We start from the raw sequence: 24,565 nt of genomic DNA, 5'->3' as shown, positions 1-24,565 counted from the left end.
TTTTCCTGTTGTTTAAAGGGATAGTTCACCCAAAAATGCAAATTTGATGTTTATCTGCTTACCCCCAGGGCATCCAAGATGTAGGTGACTTTGTTTCTTCAGTAGAACACATTTGATGATTTTTAACTTTAACCGTTGCAGTCTATCAGTCGTATAATGCATGGCAATGGTAACAAAATCTATGAGAGTAAAAAAAACATGCACAGACAAATCCAAATTAAACCCTGCGGCTCGTGACGACACATTGATGTCCTAAGACACGAAATGATCGGTTTGTGCCAGAAACCGAACAGTATTTATATCATTTTTCACCTCTAATACACCACTTTGTCCAACTGTCTTTGAGCGCGCGCACGGCATCCGGTGCGTGAGGTGTGTACGTGCTCTGGCGTAGTTTATGCAAGTGCCGGAAGTGATCTCTCGCGCGTATACGTCACTCATTGGTTGCAGTCATTGTAGGTACAACGGCTAATCAAAATGGTACTTACTTGCGCTTATCCGGATTGTTCAAACCGACTTAAAACTAAAAGATTACGTTCTCTCGCGTGAACTCATTCGGGAGTGGTGACTTTCCACGTTTTCCCAACGTCTGAGCCTGCTCGCCTGAAGTTATGGTTGATTGCTCTTCAGCTGGATATCAACACACCCATTAACGTAAACTACGCCAGATCGCATACACACCTCACACACCGGATGTCGTGCGCGCGCTCAAAGCAGTTGGACATAGTGGTGTATTAGAGGTAAAATATGATATAAATACTGTTAGGTATTCGTGTCTTAGGACATCAATGTGTCGTCACGAGCCGCAGGGTTTAAGCAGATAAACATCAAATTTGCATTTTTGGGTGAACTATCCCTTTAAATTGACCGCACTCCCTCCTGTTACGTCACTTCTGGTTTTGGCGATTTTCAGATGTGGAAGTAAAGTTTTCTGACAAAAATGACTCCAGAAGCCTCAAGTATATTTTAAACAGAATCTAGTTCCTACATTATTTTTCTTTACATTGACTCACCGAGTCTCTAACCTGCAATATGCACTTTAAATTTGATACAAGACTTTTTAAGGACCCGCGGAAACCCTGTGTTTATCACTAAATTGTGGATTATAACTTGCAGTTATAAAAAATATTAACACTATTCATTATTAATAATGTTACAATGGACATGCAGCAGCAATTTAAAACTTAAATGTTTACATTTATGTTTCTAAATCCTATCCTCAAATTATTAATATCATATTTTAATAGCTGTTCAGTGAACATGGAAACACACAGAACATTCAGGGACTATATAACATGCCTACACTTAATTTGTTGCACATTGTACTTCTAATGCAATACAATTCATTGTTTAATCAATTGCATTTATTAATTCATGAAATATCATTCATTAATTTCTGTTTATCACTGTTTCTTTTACCATTTTTGTATTTCCCAATTTTATTTCATATTTTAGAAAAAAAGAAACAACAAAAACAATCTTTTCAAATTAGTGTCAAAAAAAGAAGGTTCCAAATGTGGCAACATACCTCATTTAGTTAAATGAACACTCTCAGTGGAGTGCTATGTTGAATAAAATGACATTTGTTATCATTTGTATGGCAAAAATAATCCTCAAGTGTTATGACATTAGCATCTTCATCCTACAAGAATGGCTGAATAGAACTTAGCATTAGCAAACAAATAACCACAGAAGCAAAGTCATTTCAAAAATTTATTTACGAACATAATCTCTGAGGAACAACAGCAGTTCTCGCGCTCTCTGTACATGCAAGTGTAGAAAATAACAATTTTGAATTTTTCCTCGCCGTTAACTTTTTTTTTTTTTAAATTTTATTACTTTCTCGCTTTTTGAATTGCAGGATATCAACACAGCTAAAGGTGAAAGTACTGGATCTTTGACAGCACTGACGATAGCATCAATAAACCCCTCCCCTCCCATAGCTGCTCCAACAATATGTACACAATTGAACTACATTGTACAAATAAAAAAAGATACATTGTTACATCACCGGCAGCGAGCGCGACAGTCTCGTTGCTGTTAGAACCTCACATTCTACGCAAGTTTAGACTAGTACAAAGAGGAGGGTGCAAAATGTCCTGGAATATTATTTACAGCTATGTACAACGTCTCGTTTACGCATTACAAGAGGAAAATTTACACAGCGGAGACCTTCAACTCAAACATACCACAGGTGTCAGAAAGATAATAAATAGGTTATGTCTCGCTATTTATGAAGAGTTCAACATGTTAGAGGAGTTCAATTCCATTTCAAGAATCATCTGTTAGATTTGTTGATACTGAGGAAAACAGTTTTTTAAAACAAGGCTTGAAATTGTGGCTCAACACCTAATCTATACAATCTATAACTGGAATAATCAGTAATCTGTGTACTTAGTAGAGGTAATGTGTTGCAGACAGAGGTCAGTGAGTCAACAGGCAAGCATGTGTAAGATTTCTGTTGTCCAATCTCATGGTCAGTTAGTCCCCAATATAGTATATTTAGAGTGAGTATTAAATAAAACTTTCATGTAAATTATGGCTTATAAGTGCTGAATAGTAAAGCCCAAACAGAACTCAGGTTATACTTTCTATCAAATCCCAATTTCAAGCCTTTTAAAATTGATTCAGTGGTGGGAACCCCCCCCCAAAGAAAGAAGCTCTCACCAGGGCAAAGGACAGTGGAAATATTCACATATCATCTTGTAAACAGTACATATACAGGGGCTTAATGATGATACATAAACCATTTGATTAACAAATCACTATTTCGGTTCCATGGGGGAAAAATGCACCTAATAACACCAAAAGCATTTATCTGAAATCAAGGGTTTTTGTTAGAGAAACCACACAACACAAAAGAAAGCACTAAAATCGGACATAATCGGAACAGAAAGCTATTCATATTGTGCACTCAGAAGAATCTGTTTGTAGACATTTTGGTTTGCACTGACACCTGTTGCACCCAGACTCAATGCACACATACAGAACTGCGTCATGTGGGATTTTCACAGACTAGCAACCACACATGAAAGAAAGAAATAGAGGGGGAGATAAATAAATAAAAATACTAGCCTGGATGGTTAAGCAAACATCACACAACCTCACACTGAAGTACAGGCAGGTAATGAGAAAGGGTAAAATATCAAAACCACATGTCAAGTTCACCCCCCCCCCCTCCCCAAAGAAAACAAAACAATATCTAATAATTAGAAATAACCCTCTTTAAAAAAAACAAAACAAAAAAACGCTAGTCCCCTCTGTGTTTACTGACAAATTTAAACAGCTAAATGTACTGTAAAGTTTATTCAGATGGTAAAGGACAAAATAAAGAATAATCAGAATAATTGATATTGGTGCATTTAAAAAAAATTATGTGAGAACATTCACAAGGAAGTTGAGGCAGAGAGCCCATGTATATGAATAGTAAATCCAAGAACTGAGATGTGTGTGTATGTTTTGTTCTGCCATATTGATCTGTAAAAGTCCTTATCAGTACGTTTCTAATAATGGAGCGTGCCGAGACATCACTTCTAAGTGTCACGCAATAAAAGTCACCTTGCTTTTGGACAAAAAACGTTTGTCTGATGCAATGATGCATTTCCTTCTATATGCAGATAAGATTGAGAACAAAACAGAACATTAAAAAACGGCAACAACAACAAAAAAGCAGGAATGAACCTACATATTTTTAAACAGGCAATGGGGTGATATTTGATTCTGATTTCCCAAACTCCTAATTGCTAAGATCTTTAAGAACGGTTGAATAGTGCTGAAGAGAGGGTATGTGTGGGGGATTAAAAAAACTTGCAGTTTCATGTCTTAAAAAAAAAAAAAGATTGTAACATGATCAGAGGGCATGACACACACACACACACACACACACAAACAAAACTCCCATGATTGTAACTGTACAATGTGTAATAAAGTCAAATATGTTCTACACCGTGCATGGCGTAGTTAACATTTAGACAGACCCAAATGAAAAGGCTCCAAATCACGTCCTATCCTACCTATGACTTGTGCAGCTTTAGAAGAAATCAGAGACGTTAACTGTATAAAGGCATTTTCTTGGTTTATACTTTTTATATACTTGCGTAATAAAATGATGAATAATATACCTCTACTATTCTTTAAATAAATCCATAATCACTCTGCTACATCTGAAAACTATGGTCCTGGCCCTGACAGAGTAATCGGGAGAAATGGTGTTTCCTAATGACGGTGGTGATGACGATCTAGATTTACTTTGACTAGCCTTGGACAGAAACCTTAAGGACCGCTGCATGGAAGTCTTGAAAATACTGACGATGCGTACACCTTTTGGCCGGGGGGTGGTGTGTTTGTTTGGTGAGGGATGTTGGGGTGAGGGGGAAGTGCTGCCTGAAAGTGAACTGTACATACAATGATAACTTTTATTCATTTATTTTTTTTTTACACTTAACTGAGTGATGTTACAGTACATAAGTTATTTACAACTGTGCAGTAATGTGTGGCAAAATAAATTATCTAGAAGGCAGCGAGAATACATTGGTTAATGATTATAAAAACTGTACATCATTTACGGAATACTTTTTTTTTTTTCAGTTTTGTATTTTTTTTCCATTAAACTAATGTTGGCTCTGTAGTGTTTCAAGTCACTTCCTCAGAAAGGGAACAATGAAATGCCCGAGTAAAGAAAGACATAAACCAAAAACAAACATTTAAAAAAAAAAAAAAAAAAAAAAAAAAGGAAAAACTATAATCTTCGAAGTCCTTGTCTCGTGATTTGTGACAGCAATATTTGCTCTTTCATTAGTCTTTTTCCTTAAGCAGTTGTTTGAAACAAGGCATGTCAGACCTGGCAGCATCTGGGACCAAATGCTCTGTTGTCACCATGTGAGGGCACTCTAGGTCTCATGCCCTGTGAGGATGCCCTAAAATTGAACGCAGTCTCTCCTCCCGGCTCTGTTACTGAGCTGCTGCCCCCTGCATGCAGCTTCCTGCCCTGAATGTGGGGCTGCATGGGGTGCTGTACAGCAGGAAAGCCACTCTCTCCACTGCTGTAGGCATTATAGACTCAGGTTCAAACAGGTTGAGGGTTTGTTAGCACTCCTGTCACACTCTCGTGTCTTTTTGACCGTGTTCGCTGTTCTGTGTCCACCACTGTGCCGTCTGTCCCCTTGTTCTGGAGCACACATGTGGACGAACCTGTCTCAAGCTCCATGTCTGTTGTAACTTAGTATGGGTATAAAAAATTCTGTCCCATATGCTCGCCCAAATACCCAAGACAGGAGGGACAAGGTTCAAAGCAATTTTGCTTTTAAGATCCCAAACAAAACCATAAAAACTTTAGGATAAAAGTGCAAGTTGTGTTTTTTCTCCCGTAAAAAGACGGTTCCTCCTCGGGCAGAAAAGGATGAGTTTTGTCATTTACCTTTTTTCTATATAATATATATTTTCTCTCCTCAAAGAAATCTCCTCAAACCAGCTAGCCCTTACCGAACTTTGTTTGATGTCTCTTTGACAGATGATTGATATTAGACCGAACTCTCAGAGTCTCAATGTGTGTCTGTGTCACGCAGGCAACAGTACAAAGTCGTCGTTGACGTCGACCATTGGCACATAGAAGGAGGGGACCTCGTTCACACACAGAGATTTGTGTCCAGCAGGGTCCAACTCCTGTACCTTAAGTTGCCACTCCATTCTCTGCACTGCATTCAGAGCGGCGGCCTCATGCTGCTGCCGCATTAGCAAACACGTCTGTCAGAAGATGATGATTAGAATTAGACTTTGGAAAAAATATTTACAGTACTTGCACATTTTAGGCTTAAAATGACACTTAGACGTAAAAATCGAACCAAAGATAAAAATACATGGAACTTGTCTCAGGTCCATTTAACACATGTGGGTCTATATATGAGTCATGCATAAGGAAACGCCTCACCTTCATGCGGTCGTACTTATCATCCACATCTTGAATCCAGGAGATAAACTGGCGAGCATTGAAGCGATCTCTCACAGACTTGTTTTCATCCCCCTGAAGAACAAGATTTGTTACAAATGTAATCAAATCTATACTGAAAGGCTTTTTAACATCTTTGCTGTATTAACAATAGTAGATAAAATGAGTACTCACCTGGCTTTCTGATGGCATGTTGTAGACTTCTGAATCCAGCAGCATTGTGCAAGCACTGAAAGGAACGGCCTGATTTGCGATCGTTCTTGCTGCTCTGCAATGAACTCGCAGCACTTCTTGCTCACAAGATACAATCAGCTTCTCCTGTAAGGGGGCATACAATCAGAGCAAGACTGGACATCCAACTGATCCAGTGGTACCTTATGAGCATTCATCTATTAACCAAGGGACAAAGCTGGTAAACAGTGTTGAAACGATCAAGGTCTGCAAGTCACAGTAAGAACATTAGGAGAAAATTAAATGAAATGGGGAGCCTGATCGTACTGCAATATGCTTGGTTAGTTGAAATGTATATTGCAGATAAGTTGCTATTCTATTACACAAAGCCTTTGATGATTCATCAAAGGATTTGTGCCGTGTGATTGTTGCATCCTAACAGGGTGACTTCTGAAATGATGCACAGAGAGGAGAAAACAGACAGACCAAATAGAGAAAGACTAAAGGCAAAGAGTAAAAGTTTACCCTCTCAATGCTGTGCTGCAGTCTTAGTTTTCCTCTCACTGCCTCTTGTTGTCTGAACAGCTCCTTCAGGGGCTCCGACAAAGATGGGGGTGGAGCAATCTAAGATAGTAGGGAAGTTTTTCACGTCTTATTCTGGAAAACTCTGAATTTGAATGACTAATATTCAGGAGGACATCCCTGTAGCTTTATGGAAACACATTAATAGAGATAATATACGGTGTCCTAACCAAGAATGGGGCAAAATCTTGCTCCATATAATACATTAAACATTAAATATGTTCTGATTGTGGCTGTATAGTGTTGCACACCATATTCACTTTGAGCATGGACAAAAAGTTAATTGTCAGTATAATCATACTCCTGGTTAGGACACAGTGTTAAGAGTCTTTATGTATAGAGTACACACACACAGAATCTTACCACAGGAATATGAAGCTTGCTCAAAGGCTTGCCATCAAGTAGATAGGAGCCTGTGTACGTAACATACTCTGCGTAACACTGGGGAGCTTGAGGTGTTATGTAACACAAAATCTTCCGCTTTTCCTCAATTTTCTTGCGGATCTGAAGGTACTCAAAATAGGGGTTGGAACGGTCACTGTGGTATGGCTCGATTTCATCCAATTTGATGGCATTCACAATGACTGCCAGTGTCTGCTGGATCATCTCCCGGGTCTGCTTCATGGCTGTGTTCACAAGCTGAACCTGCACTTGTTGCTGGCCTGATTTTGAAAACTTCCTCTTGCGTGGATGTTGGGACTGGTTGTCGTCATCCTCAACAGGCCTGCCTTTTGTTTTGGTGATTAGTGCAGGTGTGGACGTTTGAGCTGTGGTTGAGCTGATGGGCTCTTTCTCCTTTTCTACAGTGACACAAGAGGTGGTCACACTTGTGGTGACTGATGAGGAGGATACTGAACAGGTGACGCTTGATGAGCTTAGAGCAGCACTCTGCTTGTTCTGATTGGCCAGCATCTGAGCCTTTTTCCGGGTCATCCTCTGAGGAATTTCCTCAATTTTCTTGGGTGCATCAGACACTGGTATGGTCACTGACAACTTGGCGGTTGTTTCAAGAGCCTCTGATACAGTGCTGCTAGGCACTGAGACAGTTGGAACCTGAACAGAAGAATGAGGGCTACATGAGGGACCCAAAGCTACCACAGGATTTTGTCCTAATAAAAGTGGTTTTGTGGTGGCTGGTAGATCCAAATATTGCACCATAACTGATGGCATCATGGTATCTGGAGTTGTTTCTTTTTGCATGTATTCATGGTCCTTTTCATTTTCAGTAGAAAACAAGTTAACATTGTTTTCATTCACATCTTCAAACGCTCTCCTCTCCTCTGGAATTGTTTCTTTCATGGGAGGAACATCTGGGATGTTCTGAGGCTCTGGCTCCAACTCACACAGTGGTCTATAGCCATTGTCACTTATTGGAGGAACCAAATCCTGACCAGATTCAGTCAGAGGCACAACTGCAGGAGAACAAGGAACTTTGGACAAACTTGGCAGGTCAACATCCATTATTTCATTTTCACTTGTCTCAATGACTGGAGGTCTTGTCTGAGAAGGTGGATGCTTACTCTCTGCAATCTCTGGGGCTGTTATATCAGGGTCCTGCATCTCTTTCTCTGGAAAAGGAAGGTCTGGTATAGAGAAGGGTCCCATGTCATCCATTTCATCAGCTGCACTTGAGAATGGATCCACCCATGAAACAACTGGTTCTTGGCTGACTGGCGGAGCTGCAGACATGATGTTCTCTGCAGCATAGGTGGGAGACTCTTGTCTATTGTCTTTCATCATACATGGGGGCTCTAGGTCCATTGGATCTTCGTCAGGATTTGGTTTGCAATGAGTGAAGAAAGTTTCTAGTCGAGATGGTTCTGACTCCAATGCCTCTGTTACAGGTCTTTCTGGTGATTGAATGTCTTCCACTGTGTCTTTGTGGACCTCATAATGAGAGTCAGATATTTGTGATGGACAGTATGCTGTAGAATAAGTAGAGTGAGGTGGTGTCACAGGCATTACACTTGGAATATGCTGCAAATCACAATCTGAGTGTGAATAGGGACTGCTAATCTTTGAGACAGCTGCCTCAACCTCTCTGTAAGTCTCATGAGGAGATTTCATGAGCACTTCTGAATTCCAGCCTAAGGACTGATCACATGAGTTGTCCATGTAGTTGTCTTGCAGATGGGTTGGTGTTAAGGGAAGTACATCAGGATCTCTTCTATCTGGACATTCAAACCAAGCCTTTTTGTCCGATTCCTCAATCCCAAAGGAATAAGTGGGGTCATTTCTGGACTGGATGGTGTCGTCTGCAGCGTGGTGATCTCTGGCATCCTCAACAAAATCATCATCTTCCTCCTCATCTTCTTCTTGCTCTTCAACAACAGGAGGCAAGTAGTCACTCCCACTAACAGGGTGGGCTGGTGTTAGACCAGGTCCACTTTGGTGTGGCTCTGAAAGATCATCAATATCCATGGGAGGCAGGGCAGCAGGTGCTGGAGTTGGGGGAGCAGCTATATCCAGACAAGGCTCCTGGGGGTCGGGTTTATGGACTGGAGTTGAGGGCTTCATAAGATAGTTGTTAAAGACACTTCCTGAGTGTTCACTCCCATCGTTGATGCAATTTACAATAGATGCTTCATCTTGCACGCCATCATGTTGCGATGGGTCAGGCATGGGAGACATCATGTCGATAGGTGATGAACAGAATGTAGAGGAAATGCAATTAAGTCTGTCAGCTGCCATCTTGTCCTCAATAAGATGTGAGGCTGAAGACTCAAATGTTGTGCCATCTGGTGTATGTTGCTGTCTTAACTTGTCTGCCTCTACTTTGAACTCAATCTCAAGTGGTCTTCTGACATCAGCGGTGACAGACCGACTCACAAGGGGTAACTGCATGTTCTTTGCTGGTGTTATGCATGTTTCCTCCTGGACATTACTTGATGAGTTAGAATATCTATCAAAGAACAAAGGAGAGCAGGCATTTATGCTTGTGGCCGAGGAATTCTGACACTCAAGATTCTCAAACATGATATCAGGATAGTCCTCAGCACTGCAGGATGGAGTGCGTGGAGTTTGCATGACTTCCTCATAGCTTGGACATGAGATCACAGATGTTGGGGTGGGGACACCTGTTGGTCTGTTCTGGTCAGGTCGTGGAGATGCAGGAAGACTTTCCTTCATTTGGTGGCCAGCAAGCCAGTCTTTCGAGTTCTGACTGTCCATAGGTTGTGGTTTTCTGTCAGGCGACGTCATTTGGGTTGGAAGGCCAATATCTTTTAGCTTTTTCTCTTTCAAAGTAATTTCCACTGAAGCAGATTTTTTGGAGAGTTCACTGCGGTTCTTCTTCAGTTCTTCATTTGACTTAGTTTTATCTTTGAATTTAGGGTCGCCTGATCGATGCCTCAATTTTTCCATCTGTTTCATTCTCTCTTTGTGTTTCTTATGGCGCTCTTCAATTTCCTGATCTTTTAAACTAAGCATTTTGCCAAAACTTGTTAGTCTAAGATCTCCATCAACCAAAAGCTTTTCGCGAGGGCGGTTGTCCTTTCGAGCGGTCTCTTTTGACTGGCTGATTTTGTCATTCTCATCTCTGACCTTTGCCTTGATATCTGCTCTATCTTTATCCATGATATCTTTATTTCTCTCCTTATTTTTCCCATCAAATTTAGAACCGTCTTCTTTAGATTTCTCTTTAAGACTTGTGATTTGAGTGTTTTCCTTCAATCCAGATTTTAGTTCCTCTTTTGAGTGCCTGAAGGAGCCAAAACCATCTGAATATTTATGCTTTTCTTCTTTCACTTTTTCCTTGTGTTTCTCTTTCTTCTTTTTATCTTTTATTTTCTCACTGTTCATGACACTATTTGTCTTGTCCTTTTTGGACATCTCCTTCTCAAATTCCAGAGTTTTTTCCAAGTCATCCTCACCATCAGCTTTGGAACCATATGGAAAAGTGTAAGGGTCAGCCTCCAAAGGCATGGGCTCTTTGTCAAAGGGCAAGCTTTCTCTGCGACCATAGGATTCTCTGATCTCCTCCGACTTATCTTTTTTCTCCCCCTTTTCTTTCTTGACTTTCTCCTTGTCTTTGTCATGACTCTTTTTGGATGATGAGGATGATGAATGTCTATGCCTCTCTCTCTCTCTGAACTTGTCCTGTGGATTAGAAATGGATACTGACTCTCTTCTCTCCTCGGATATGTCAGGTATGCTGATGTTGGAGGAATCATAGAAGCTGCTTAAAACAGGCTCATGACCTCTGTCTGTGAAACTGTCTGATGAAATTTCACTATTTCTATCATTGGAATCATCTTTATAATCATTCATAGCCTCTTCTTCAAGTTTCTCCAACAAGGATTTCTCATTTTCACCAGTCCCCTTTGAAAATTTTCGTTCTTTTGAGTGCTCCGTCTTGTCTTTGTATTTATTTTTGCCCTTTTCTTCACTGATGTCTCTCTTGTCAAGAAGTTTCTGCTTGCTTTTCTTCTCTTGATTTGAATCCACAGATGATCTGTCCTTACGTTCCTTATGTTTTGTGTCAGTTGAATCTTTGTCCTTTTTATCTTTGTGTTTTTCCATGGAGGCTTTTCTCTCTTTTCCAGCATCAAATGTTGCCTTCTCTTTTTTCTTATCTTTATGTTCCTTGTCTTTTTGTTTTTCCGTGGAATGTGTTTTGCCCTCAGAGTATTTCTTATGTTTGTCTGTTTGGAAATTATCAATTTCATCTCTGTCAGGTGTGGAATCTTTCCTGTGTGAATCTGACAGTCCAAGAGAGTCACTAAATTTTGCAACACCCCCATTATAATTGTCCTCTTCATCCTCACTCTCATCTGTAAAAATATCTGCAATTGTATACCATGTCTTTTCTCTCACCTTTTCAGGTTTTCTCTCTTCTTTCTTAAACTCCAAGAAATCTTTTTCTCTATCAGCATGTTTGTCCTGGGATGTCTTTTCTTTTTTATCTTTATTCTGTTCAGACGACATCTTCCTTTCTTTTTCTTTGCTATGAGAATCTTTATGCTTTTCTTTAACCCCATCTCGCTTGTCTTTAGAGGCCCTTTCTGGGTCTTTCTCTTTCATTGATCTATCAATTGAGTTTTTCTCAGGTTTGTCCTTTTCCTGGTCCAAATTTCTGTCCTTAGGCTTGTCCTTGTGTTTTTCTCCTTTGGATTTCTCTTTCTTTTCCACACTATCCATTTTCTTCTCCCTTTCCTTTCCAGAGTGGTTCCTCTCCCTGGGGTCAGACTTGCAAAAGTTTTCATTTTCTGGTTTGTCTTTAAAGAAGGCCTCACTCCCATAGTCATCTCTCAAAGATTCTTGTTTCGTTTTGGAGTCTTTCCTTTCTTTAGTAAACTCATAGGAGTCTTTTCTGTCTCTGCTGCCATCCACAGAATCCTTCTCTTTCTTCTCTTTGACACCCTCTGCTGATTCTTTTCGTTTCTTCTCCTTTTCCAGTGACTGACCAGAATTAAACTTTTGTTTGTCTGTCCAGTCTTTTTTCTTTTCAGCATTCTTTTCAGAGGATTCCTTGTCTTTCTTCTTTGACGCATGATCTGGCTTTTTATCTTTGACCTTATTTTCCTTTTTTCTGTCCCTGCTTTCCTCCTTGACTGTTTCTACAATTAACTTGACCGCATTATTTGCTTTGTATTCTTTTACAGGAGCGTCCCAGCTATCATCTCCATAAAGCGAACTGTCAGAAGACATGTCTGACTGCCACCGATCATGGGGGTCATCTGATGCACTCATCTTGGTGTCCTCTAGTAGGTGATTTTTTAAGTCATAATCTTCATAATCAGGTTCTTCCTTGATGTTTTTATCCCTCTTAGACTTTTCCTTTTCTTCCTTTATGCTTTTCTCAGATTTAAAATGTTTGTCTTCTTTTTGCTCATTTTTTTTGTCAATTTTAAGAGACTTATCTTTAGACTTTTTCTTTTTATCATCTTTATGGGGTTTCTGCTTCTCCTCTTTTGCCTTGTCTTTGTCTTTTATGCTTCTCTCCTTCTCAGTCTTCAAAGGTTTGTCCCTCTCCTCTTTGCTCACCTTTTCCTTGTTGGACTCCTTTGTCTTCTTCGACCTCTCTTCCTTGATCACCCTTTGAGTTTCTTTACCTGGCCAGTCCTTGTCTTCTGATTTACCCTTAGACAGTCTGTCCTCCTTCTTAAAATGATCTTTCTCATGTTTGGAAAGTTTGACCCTATTTTCAGAAGGTGCCTCTGTCTCAACAATAAGCGACTTCAGTCGCGTATCGTCAAAGTCAAAAGAAAAGCTCTTGACAAACTTTTCATTCATGTCTTGACTTAACACGACACTTGGAGCCTTATCTTTTTCCTTACTTTTGTGTTTGTGTTTCACTTTGTGTTTCTTTAACACTTTTCCATCTTTGTCTGTTTTAGAAATGGTCCCATCTGCGTTTGAGTTCTTGTAAAACTCAGAGTTCTTTTTGTCTACCACATTGGCATGCGTGTTGTTTTTCTTTCTGTTATCTTGCACTTTCTTTTTCACCTGTTTCAGAGATTCAATGCTGGAGTCGGCAGAAGAGTAGTCTGACTCGCTGGAAAGCCTTGTCCTGACTGAGTCCGAGAGGGAACTGACATCAGACCACGTTGGAGAGGACACAGTCTTCCAGCCATCTGTCCTCCACTGCTTTGGGTGCTGCTCTGCCAGAGACTGTGTGTGTTTCTGAGAGCCCAGACTCCCATGCGTGGAGGATGAATTCGAAATAGACAGAGAACTAAAAACTGAGGGTTCTTTGAGGCTCAAGGTAGAAGAGTCCTTAACACAATTTGCACTCTGCATGGATCCTTTATCATCCTCACTCTCCAGGTCCCCAATCTCAGAATCTGAGGTGCAAAACTTGTCATTCACTTTACCAAAGCGCACCTCCTTACTAACATTATTTTTTGTCTCCTTCTTCCTCTTTTTCTTGACTTTACTTTTGTCTTTTTGCTGCTTGGAGCTCAGTGACGTCGAGTCCCGGATCTTGACATTGGTCTGAGGTGTAGTTTGCCTTGGCGTGGTCGTGGGTGTGAAACACAACGTCCTGTCATCCTCGTCCGAGCTGTTGCTGTCCGACAGGATCCTGCGCACAGCCTTCTTTGGTGTTAGCGAGTTGCTTTTGGAATAGGTTTTAACCTCCATCTTGGGTATGGAGATAAAGTTGTTTGTCTTGCTGACGGGTTCCTTGCGGAACTCTTTCTTGAGCAGATGCTTGTCGTCCACAGGTGGGACACGCTCCTCCTCATCATCCTCGTCAAACTCGTACTCATCCTTGACAGGAGTGGTGGTGGATTTGGGTGGGTCCATGCCCTTCCCTTTTAATTTCAAGCCCTTCTCAAACTCTGAGTCTGTATTATTGCCATCAACAGAGCTGGATGGGGCAAATGATGGAGCATCTTCCTCTTCAGAAGAATCTGCTGATACACACAAGAATTCTTAATATCAACATAAGGCACATATTTCCTGTTAGACAATTTCTGGAATTATTCACACAAGAACTGCATGATAACACACCTGAGGAACTCTCCTCACTGGAGGTGTAAGTGCCTTTTCCCAGCAACAGATTAAGCATTGTTTGCGAATTTGCCACTTTTAATGGAGTCTCTCCTCTTCTGTTGCTTTGACAAGGATCCCCTCCATATCGTAACAGCAGCTTCACAACCTATAAAACCAGAATATGGTTGTCAATGCCAATTTTAAAATCTTAAAATAAACCTTAACTTGGAATGTCTGTTCTGAGGTACGTACTTTGAGATGGCCATTGTTAGACGCATCATGTAGAGGCGTGTCGTCATCCAGGCCCTTGGTGTTAACCTCAGCCCCGGCTGCCAGCAGCTGCTTGGCCACATCGTAATACCCTCTGTTACACGCCTCATGCAGTGCAGTCCAGCCTAATATAAAGAGCATGTCACTATTAAATGTTTGCTCATCTATGTTATGGAAAGAATTTCATGACCATTTTAACCAGACTGAGATAGTAATCACTTAATACCCCATTTAAAGCTGCAATCCGTAACTTTTGGCGCTCTAGCGGTTAATAAACAGAACTGCGTACGTCTTGCGGAAGAACATTGTAGCCGGAGGTACTTCTCTTTGTTTATGTCTATGGCGAATCACACAGGTACTGGGCTACTCCGCAGCAGTACCTACCCGAACCAGTCTAAATAGTCTGAATATAAACACTTATTATAGGTGTACCGTAGTGATTCAGGACAAGCCAAAAACACAGTTTGTACTCGCTTATATAAATTTTGAACACAAAAAAAAGTTACGGACTGCAGCTTTAATATAAACAGAATTTTACAATACTAAGGATGAAGTCAGGTGATTTCTGATGTCTGCCTTTACCTGCAAAGTCTTTTACATTCACGTCAGCTCCCTCGCTGATGAGCTCCTTTATCCGGCGTGCCTCCCCACGTATGGCTGCTCGGTGCAGCCGCGTCTCACCTCTCTCATTCCGCTTGTTAACTTTGTCTTTGGTTTTTGAGGCAGAGTTTGGTGTTCCCTTCTGACCCAGACTTGACTGCGATTGATGCTTTGGTGTTGTGTCTGAACAAAAATATCAGAATGAACAGCAATTAGTTATGGAAGTGATTCTCAACCAGGGGACTGGGGCACTCCACAGGGTCTCAGCAATATTCCAAGGGGGTCACAAGATAGCATGGTAACTTCTTGGTAATTTCTATAATAACAATAATTATGCTTATTGTAAGTAAAAATATTTCTAAAAAATCCTCTTCCAGTAATCACAAACAACTAGTCAATTTGTTGGTGAAAAAAGTGTGGTTCCTAAAAACACTCTTCAGTTCTTAGCTTTGTAATCATTATACCTGAAGTATAAGAGGAAACATATTAACCTACATGGGGTAGGGGGAGGGGCTTCAAATACCCTCTTCAACAATGGAGGGCCTTGGAGCCAAAAAGGTTGAGAACTGCTGACTTAGTATGAGCAAATGACCGAGTCATGTTTGCTCTGACCTCAAGGTGGCAGTCTTACACAACAAACATGGCAAACGACACCTGCCTGCATTACATCTTTTGGTTAAATTACACAATTTTAACAGAATTTCACATCTTGGATTTGTATGATATTGCCAATAAAATTAAAGCCCATTAAATCAACAAACTATTCAGTTTGTAAACAAGGTAGTTTGTGACTCTGGACCACAAAACCAGTCATAAGTAGCACAGGTATATTTATAGCAATAGCCAAAAATACATTGTATGGGTCAAAATGATAGATTTTTCTTTTATGCCACAAATCATTAGGATATTGAGTAAAGATCATGTTCTATTCAGATATTTTGTAAATTTCCTACCGTAAATATATAAAAAATGTATCATCATTAGTAATAGGCATTGCTAAGGACTTAATTTGGACAACTTTAAAGGCGATTTTCTCAATATTCTGATTTTTTGTTTTTCACCCTCAGATTCCATATTTTCAAATAGTTGTATCTCGGCCAAATATTGTCCTATCCTAACAAACCATAAATCAATGGAAAGCTTGTGCACGTTTCCTGTAGTCTTTTGTTTAGGAAAAATAAACCTGGTGAACTATTCAAAGAGAAAGAGCTAAATCTGAGTAATGTAATAGAGACATGCATACTTGAGAAGTAATAAACTTTATAGAAAAAAAAAACAGTCTAGCTCAGTAAACAAACTGTCAATAGACCTTTGAAATAAATGTAACGCAGTCCAAGGTTTTATTTTTCTCAAGCTCCAACATAACAGTCCTGGAGGGCTGATGAACAACAGTGGATTAAGACTGCAGAGGTTAATTTCACTGAAGTAACCGAAATTGATGAGGCTTATCTTGTTTAATTGAATTCTAATAAAGTGATGTGGTGTGTGTTTAAATGAAGAACAGCGTGAAAGTGCAGCAGGGACAGTGGAAGCTACTGAAACCACTGGGCCCCCTCCTGCTCACAGCTCCGGAGACGTGGCGCTCATGACAAATATGCACCTGGACTGTTTACGGACTCCTCCGCCGTCATCTGCATGAGAAGAGCCACCTGCTGCCGCTCTGAGAGGGGGTACCCGGCCCGGATCCCTGGCATGCCCATCCCAAATGGCAGGCCTGACTTCCTGGTGTTAGTGGGCTCTTTTTTAATGCGCTTCCGCTCTGGACCGTGTTTTTCTGTTGGGGAGAAAAGAGGGGCATATTAATCCATATGACTTTCATGAACTTCGTAGTCCATCTAAGTAAGCTAGCACAAGTTATTATGCATTCCCATGTATGTAGGGCTGTGCAAATAATCAAATGCGATTTTCATGCGTATCTTGTCAGAAGGGCTGGGTGATATAGCTAAAAAATATATCAACAATATAATGTTTCATATCGTTCGGTGTCGATAATTATTGACATTTTTTTTAACCTTTTTTAAAACAGAGAAATAGAAAAAAGTTTAAATTTAACCACTGTATTTTTAAATTAACAATTTATTGAGACAAACAACAAATATTTTTTGTTTTAACAATCAAACACAAAATAAAAATTAAACAAATATCTAATTTCTAATGTTTTATATACAGATTAAATAGGTCTTAAAGAAACTTTTGCCTTGTCTCCCAAGGCCACAGGAGGGCGCAATGAGCAAAATAATGCAGCACATTTAAATGGTCAATGCAAGGAAGTAACTCTATAAAAAAAACTTGCATTACGTTTAAATTAACTCATAAAAATCAAATATTATTTCGTAAATTGCATAAACAATTATGAAAAAAACAGCATCATGTATTTATGCATTGCTTAATCCAAAGAGCCGAAGCGCCATTCACACAGATTGCATTTAAAAACATATGAGACGCAGTGAAAAGGAATAAACCTCCATAAATTCGTGACATGTTTTTTAAAAGTTTAAACCGTTTTAACTTTGCATGGCTTTCTGTACATCTCTTGTGTGAGACGCGAGTGCAGCAGTCGTATTTGTCCATCTAAAAAATGCGCTGAATGTGCGTTCCGCGTGAATGGCTTGGTTTCGGTTTTAACCGAATCAAGATCTTCTCCGCATTGAGCTTCTATATTTCTCTAATATTTTGAATGAATAACGTCTCTTGGGCTAAACTAACAAAACATTCAAATGCAACAACGTCACTTACATTATCTCTGCATCTCGCGCACCACTGATGACGCTCCCTGACACACTCCTAACATTCAAATGCAAATGTTTATTTTAAATTCGACTAATATTCATTCTTTATTCACAATCTCCTCATCACAGGCAGGCACAACACTCATTACAGCAAGTGTTCATGTTTGTGTGTGCTGTCTGCGTCACTCATAGCACCTGCCTATATCGTGCACTATATCGAACATTTTTTCTATCGTTATCGAAGAAGGTGTACCGTCGATAAATATCGATACCGTTTTATCGCCCAGGCCTATTTGTCAGTAAAGCGGTTCTGTGATTAGTAGTAAATCTCCAGCATGTGCGTTCAGATAGTTCATTTACTACACAGAGCCGTAGATCACTGACAAGCTATGCAAAAATCGCGTTCATAATCGGCAATGAATCGCCTGCGATTTTGAACGGGATATTGTGTAGCTTGTCAGTGAACTACGGCTCTGTGTAGTAAATGCCACTCCATCTGAAAGCACGTGCTGGAGATTTACTACTAATCACAGAACCAGCTTTAATGACGAGATACACATGAAAATCGCATTCGATTATTTGCACAGCCCTACATGTATGCCATCTTTAGTAGCCTGAAGGTCAAGTGAAACCTTGGGTGAATTCCCAGCCGCTTGGCCCATGTGAAAGCCTGCTGGTGACAGCAGCCATAGTGTGAGATTACCCAAAAGCCACATGGGGAGGGAGGGGTTCTCCGTTGCTATTCTAGCATGTGTGTACGTGTGTGTTTCTTTAAGGCGATGACTTGGCAGCCTGTCACCGATTACAAAATGGCCGGTGTTCACATTTCAGTGTGGCTGAGGCAAGGTCACCGCTGCGTTTGGACAAAAGCAGCTGCTCTTCACAGAAACACCCATCAATTATTCTCAGTATGTCAGCGTCAACATATCTGCCTTACAATACAGCCGTCCAGTTCTTTACAGTCGTCTCACCCGTGTTATCGACTTACAGTGGGAGAGCCAGCTTTGTGTTTGCCAGTTTCCACTGCATGACCCCCAAGCCTCCAACTGTACAAACATGCCTAAAATGTCACATACGCATTCCTGTGCCATTAACACAAATAAAAACCCAATGAGGTACAACAATCCTGTCACCTAGATTTTTGCTCTTGTTTAATCTATGGAAGATTTACAAGCCAGCTTGTTGTTCCCAATGTAGTGATTTGCTCAAGGCCACAAGCATAATTTATAGGGAGAGGAAGCCAGACACAAATGCTTCCAGTAACAAAGATCTTTCCAGGAATTATTCTTCACGGTTTTGGGCTGATGAATATTCTGTAACATCTGTAAACACTTACGTGTACTGTACCCCAACCTCTTGAACACACACACACTTGCCATATAGTCACATTCCTGTGATTCAAACCTTGAAGAGCATGAAAAGCAGAAGCAGTCTAAACATGTTTATTACAGGCGGATGAAGGTAACTAATGCACTGCTTGCACTTTTAGTCTTCTAAAATAGACTCAGCTGAGGTAATGACACTGGTATAGCATTACAGAAGATGTTTTTTTTTCTGGACTCCTTTTTAAATGGTTAAATTACATTTTATTAATCAAAAAGCATGTCTAATTAATTAAAATCATGAAACTTAAACAATCTAACAAATTTATTAAAAGTTTAACAAAAATTACATGTTTAGGGCCCTATGAAATGTTTTATTTTTACCAAATTCTGATTTAGCATGTCTAATTATTTCCAGTAACAAAGATCTTTCCAGGAATTATTCTTCACGGTTTTGGGCTGATGAATATTCTGTAACATCTGTAAACACTTACGTGTACTGTACCCCAACCTCTTGAACACACACACACTTGCCATATAGTCACATTCCTGTGATTCAAACCTTGAAGAGCATGAAAAGCAGAAGCAGTCTAAACATGTTTATTACAGGCGGATGAAGGTAACTAATGCACTGCTTGCACTTTTAGTCTTCTAAAATAGACTCAGCTGAGGTAATGACACTGGTATAGCATTACAGAAGATGTTTTTTTTTCTGGACTCCTTTTTAAATGGTTAAATTACATTTTATTAATCAAAAAGCATGTCTAATTAATTAAAATCATGAAACTTAAACAATCTAACAAATTTATTAAAAGTTTAACAAAAATTACATGTTTAGGGCCCTATGAAATGTTTTATTTTTACCAAATTCTGATTTAGCATGTCTAATTATTTGAAAGCATAAAAACAAGTTTCATTTATTCTTACAATAGCCTTATGCTTTTTTGCTTAGAAATTCTGTTGTGTATTTACATTTTTAAGATGTAAAATATTCATTTAATCTATCTTTTAAATAATGAAAATTAAACAAATTTTATTTTTTGGGAAATAAAGTTAATTTAATATTACAATTAAAACATTGAAGAAATATTGTGTGATTATTCCTTAAAAATAAGGTTTTAATAATTTTTGTAGTAGTAGTAGCCTATTACGTACATTCTACTGAACAATAGTAATATATTTCTGCCGCAATGCCTTCAAGTTAAACCAAACTTTTATTTTGACAGGTGGCCGTGAATACCTTTACATTTCTGTGCATATGATATGAGGATAGTTTTACTCAAATGAAATGATCAAATGCTCATGAAGTGACTCTCAGAGCAGTTCTGGTGATGTTGTTCATGTATTTATGTCCTCATTTAGTGAGACGGCAGATGCTAAAATCACCGCAAATGTCACACGCGCTTCAGTACAAGTGGTAAACAAAACCACACGTCTGCGCCATTCATTAACAGAGACACGAAGAATTCATATTTAAATAGTCGTTTTGCGGCTTAATATGTACAAATAAGAGTGGGAGTGTGCTCACTTGTGTGTGTGTGTGTGCACGCGCATCGGGGGCGGAACTCCGCAGTGCTTGATACAGAGAGCGCGACCATAACATAGAGACCAAAATGACATGCCGTCGTGTAAATAAGATAAATAACATAAGGCTATTTAGTTTGTTTAATAAAAGAACAAGGTATAGACCTGTTCTATCGGAAAGGTAACTTTAAATGACTTCTGTTGTGATCTGGCGCTATAGAGAAAATATAATTAAATAAAATTAACTTGACCTTCAAGGGGGGCGGGGGGTGCGCCCCCTAATATAATGGCAGGAGAAACACTGAGATATATATATATACAGTGGGGGAAAAAAGTATTTAGTCAGCCACTTTTTGCCCCACTGTATATATATATATATATATATATATAAAACAGAAGAACCAGACCCACTAAATAAACAATATAAATAATGAAATCGCACTTCACCAAATCACCCAATCTACACTCCAAACAATATTTTAACCAAAAAAGCTGTTTACACAGCAATTGTGTGACATCTGTCATTGAGAGTGATCGTTTGTTGTTGCGCTGAATTACCAACACTGTGAGTATTGCAAGTAAAGCACTAGTAAAAAATTCACTAGTTTTAAAAAAGGGCCCGTGAGAGTGAGTAAATGTTGACACAATTTTCATTTTTGGGTGAACTATTCCGTTAACATTAATAAAATAAAACACAAAGAGGAAAATAACTCGCTGCTCTTGACTGAAGAACTTTAATACAGTTGCTGAAGTTCAGCAGTATTAAAATAGCTTGAAATTTATCAACTTTTCACTTCATAACTTTTTGCACCAAAAAGTATCGATAACAGTATCGATAAGTACCAGTATCGATAAGCAATATCGGTATCCATAAAATGTAAATGACACCCATCCCTAGTCCTCAGTTTGACTAGTGTAGTATTTCTTGATATGATGTGAGTGAGCTGCTTACTGTGTGTCCTCTTGAGACTGATGGCTGAAGGGAATCTAGGTCAGGGACTGAGGGTTACGGGGCAACAGCCTAACAGACGAGGGAAATTTCCAGTGGTAAACGTACATGTACGTTCATATACGTAAAAGTATAAGAAACAAATACGTTGTTGATAGGGTGATTTATTACTGACAAGTCAAGAGTCAAGAGCCCTCCGACAAAATCAAATTGCTTAGAAAAGCGAAAGTAAAACTAGCACAACTCTTTACTCATCTCTCTACATCATCTCTGGAGCACACACGGTGCAAAACGAGCTATGCACTGAAGTTTAAGACTTACAGTTAAGGTTTTATACAAAATAGCAATATCAATAACAGCAATATTAACAGTGATGCCTGCCTTAGTAAGCATCACTCATAAGATCCCAACATTACACATGGATCCCCAGTCAATCACCAAAACTGTAAGGCAGAAACTCTCTGCGAGCTGCCCAGAGAAAACAGGAAATGAAGGCAGAAGAGACAGGAAGTGCCCGCAGGATGTTGTGTCAATACTTTATGCACAGCAGATGAAAGGACAGTATGGGGGAGGGGGATAAAAAGAGTGAGGGGATTGGTTTCATTAGCCACAATGATGAAGGAAGTCATCCACAGAGCACTTGAGGGTTCTTCTCAGAGAAAATGTAGTATGTTAATGTATCAGACTCCTTTATCCGAGCTTCTCAAACACAGAGGCAGTGTGAACACAATCCATGCTTCACCTCTTCAGAACGCAAGGGCAGCAGCACCAGTGGGAGACGTGGTAATAAAACCCAGGCAAAACAGACGCCGACAAAATTCAGGCACCACCAGACATCATATATATACGGTGAAATCACAATAGTGAATAATTCATAAGAGCGCTGCATGACAGAAAATGAAATACTACAAAAACATTCCTCCCTCCAGCAATATGAGTAATGCTCCATGGCTTGGTCGTATGAAGGCCAAAAACCATCACTGGTCCGATCAGTTAGACAGCAGCAAATCTCTTCTCTCTGCCTACAGGAAGCAGAAACGTTCTAAATGCGAGTGTGTGTGCATATTAGCCAGAGACCAATTGTACGTGCAAGTGTACCAGCGCACATGCCTACCAGCGTTAGCAAGGCGTGGGCAGCAGTGGAGCAGCAAATATTACTGTCTCTTATCAGCCAACCCACTCCCTTCACCCTTTTCCACAACATTCTCCCTCCACAGCTCACATCCACCGTCTGCTATAGCCCACGTTCCCAAACCATTCAGTGCGTATCCCAAAAAAGCTATACAGTGTCTGTAATATCCTCTGGAAATGCATTGTTATTTGCATGCTAAATGCATTGCCACTAGCGAAGGCTCTTTAGAGCAGTGGCACTACATAATGTCTGCGGCCTGAGAAAGCACAGCAGAGGCAATGAGCAAACACAGAAGATGGAGACAAGACGACAGTGAGATGGAGAGAAAGAACGGTGGAAGTATCCTGAGTGCTCATAGGCCTTGTGGGTTGTTCCCACACTAGAGCTAAGAGGCACAGAAGATCTCTGCCATCTAACTGAATGCAGAATGCACCGAGAGCCCATGAGAGAGATGCAGAGAGGGAGATGTAAAAATATCAGCTAGATAAATTATGTATTTCAAATGGAATCCTACAGAAAATGGAGGACAGGAAACACCCTCGGTGACACAGTGAAGCTGGCTCCATTTTACCTCGGCTTCGGCTTTGATACACAGTTACACGCAACAACGTTTTACTTGCCGTGCCAGGAACATGATAACTGTTGGCTATTTTAAGCCACATTTTTGTCAACAATTTTACGATAAACAATACTATGAGACATTAGCTTTTTCCCAATTCAAACAGATCTTTATTTTTTTTTTTGCATGCCAGATGCTAGTTAAGCATAAATAAAATAAAATCATTAAAACAAACATTTTATATTTACGTTTTCAATTAATGCAAATTAAAAACTAAGTTTGGTTGTTTTAAAAACAAACAAAACATCCTAGATTTATAATCATATCAGTTATTGGTCATAAAACAATTAGCTTAGTATTACCCAAAATTTCAAAATCAGCACATCCATCTCTGCTGTACTCATGCTATTCTTAGGTTTGGTTTCTTTGGGGAATCAACTCCAACTTATTACAGCCTAATAACCAACACTGTCTCCATCTGCACCATCATCTAGGGCTAGGCGATACTTCAAAATAGCGATTTTGTGATATCTTTGCTGATGATATATAATTATGGAATAATCGCAATACTGTTAAAAGTTGAGCTTAAAGACAGTAAGACAATTTAACTCATGTTTCACAACTATGACAACTGATAGGCGTTGCTATCACCCCCCCACATCAATTATCGCCAAAATTTGGAAATATATTAGGGGTGCTCCGATTGATCGGCTACCGATCACTATCGGCCGATAATCACGTTGGGATGATTGATCGGCGGTCTTTAAAAAGGCCGATCTCCAAAAACCGATCTCACGCTGCCGTGAGAGTTTTGGCATGACATGCAGAGGCACCGTCTCAGACTCTGTCCGGCATGGGTGAAATAATTATAATGCTGAAGGTGAGGTACTCACCTTCATATTTCTTCATTAAATAACTTATAAAGTAACTTGAAAATCTCTTTTGAGACGTAATTTCACAAACAGCGTGAGTCACCACTCTTCAAATCACCACACATCGCGTCTGCCTATAAGCGAGCTGCACGCAGCACAGTTGACACAGGAATTGTCACTTGCACAATCGAGGCAGTGTCACATCGTCACTAAAGTTTATAAATTGCATTACTTTTTAATTCTTGCCAGCGTTTAATCATTCAGCGCCCGCACGCTCTCCTGGAGACCGTGTGCTCATGCACACTCACAGCGCACACACATAATGCCAAGTTCACATTATTCCGTTTGCAGTGCATAACCACTCATGTTAACGGATTAAAGCGTTCACTGCACACGGTTGCAGTCCAGCAGTGCGTTCAGGAGTGGTGCGTCTGCAGCAGTGCAGAGATCGTTTCTGCACAGAGTCTATTGATG

The 24,565-nt window shown here is 39.8% G+C and overlaps 1 protein-coding gene across 2 annotated transcripts in view; it reads right to left on the bottom strand.

Moving 5' to 3' along the window:
• Positions 1-1,700: 1,700 nt before the first annotated feature.
• The window catches only part of LOC107600343 (ankyrin repeat domain-containing protein 11-like), a 116,710-nt gene continuing 93,845 nt past the window's right edge, over positions 1,701-24,565 (bottom strand). Inside the window, exons 4-12 of one of the 2 annotated variants that reach the window (XM_016292213.1) lie at positions 16,605-16,778; positions 14,987-15,187; positions 14,387-14,529; positions 14,153-14,300; positions 7,061-14,055; positions 6,641-6,739; positions 6,119-6,262; positions 5,927-6,019; positions 1,701-5,742 (exon numbers count right to left, since the gene is read on the bottom strand). In XM_016292213.1, coding sequence (XP_016147699.1) covers positions 5,557-5,742; positions 5,927-6,019; positions 6,119-6,262; positions 6,641-6,739; positions 7,061-14,055; positions 14,153-14,300; positions 14,387-14,529; positions 14,987-15,187; positions 16,605-16,778 — 8,183 coding nt within the window. In that variant the 3' untranslated portion in view covers positions 1,701-5,556. The remainder of the gene's footprint in view (positions 5,743-5,926; positions 6,020-6,118; positions 6,263-6,640; positions 6,740-7,060; positions 14,056-14,152; positions 14,301-14,386; positions 14,530-14,986; positions 15,188-16,604; positions 16,779-24,565) is intronic. The other variant, XM_016292214.1, reaches the window with a different exon arrangement.

Source organism: Sinocyclocheilus grahami, unplaced genomic scaffold (genome assembly GCF_001515645.1).
Source record: "Sinocyclocheilus grahami isolate Dianchi unplaced genomic scaffold, SAMN03320097.WGS_v1.1 scaffold282.1, whole genome shotgun sequence".
Lineage (NCBI taxonomy): Eukaryota > Metazoa > Chordata > Actinopteri > Cypriniformes > Cyprinidae > Sinocyclocheilus > Sinocyclocheilus grahami.
The sequence above is the reverse complement of the archived record's forward strand: the minus strand, read 5'-3'. Positions and strand labels throughout refer to the sequence as shown.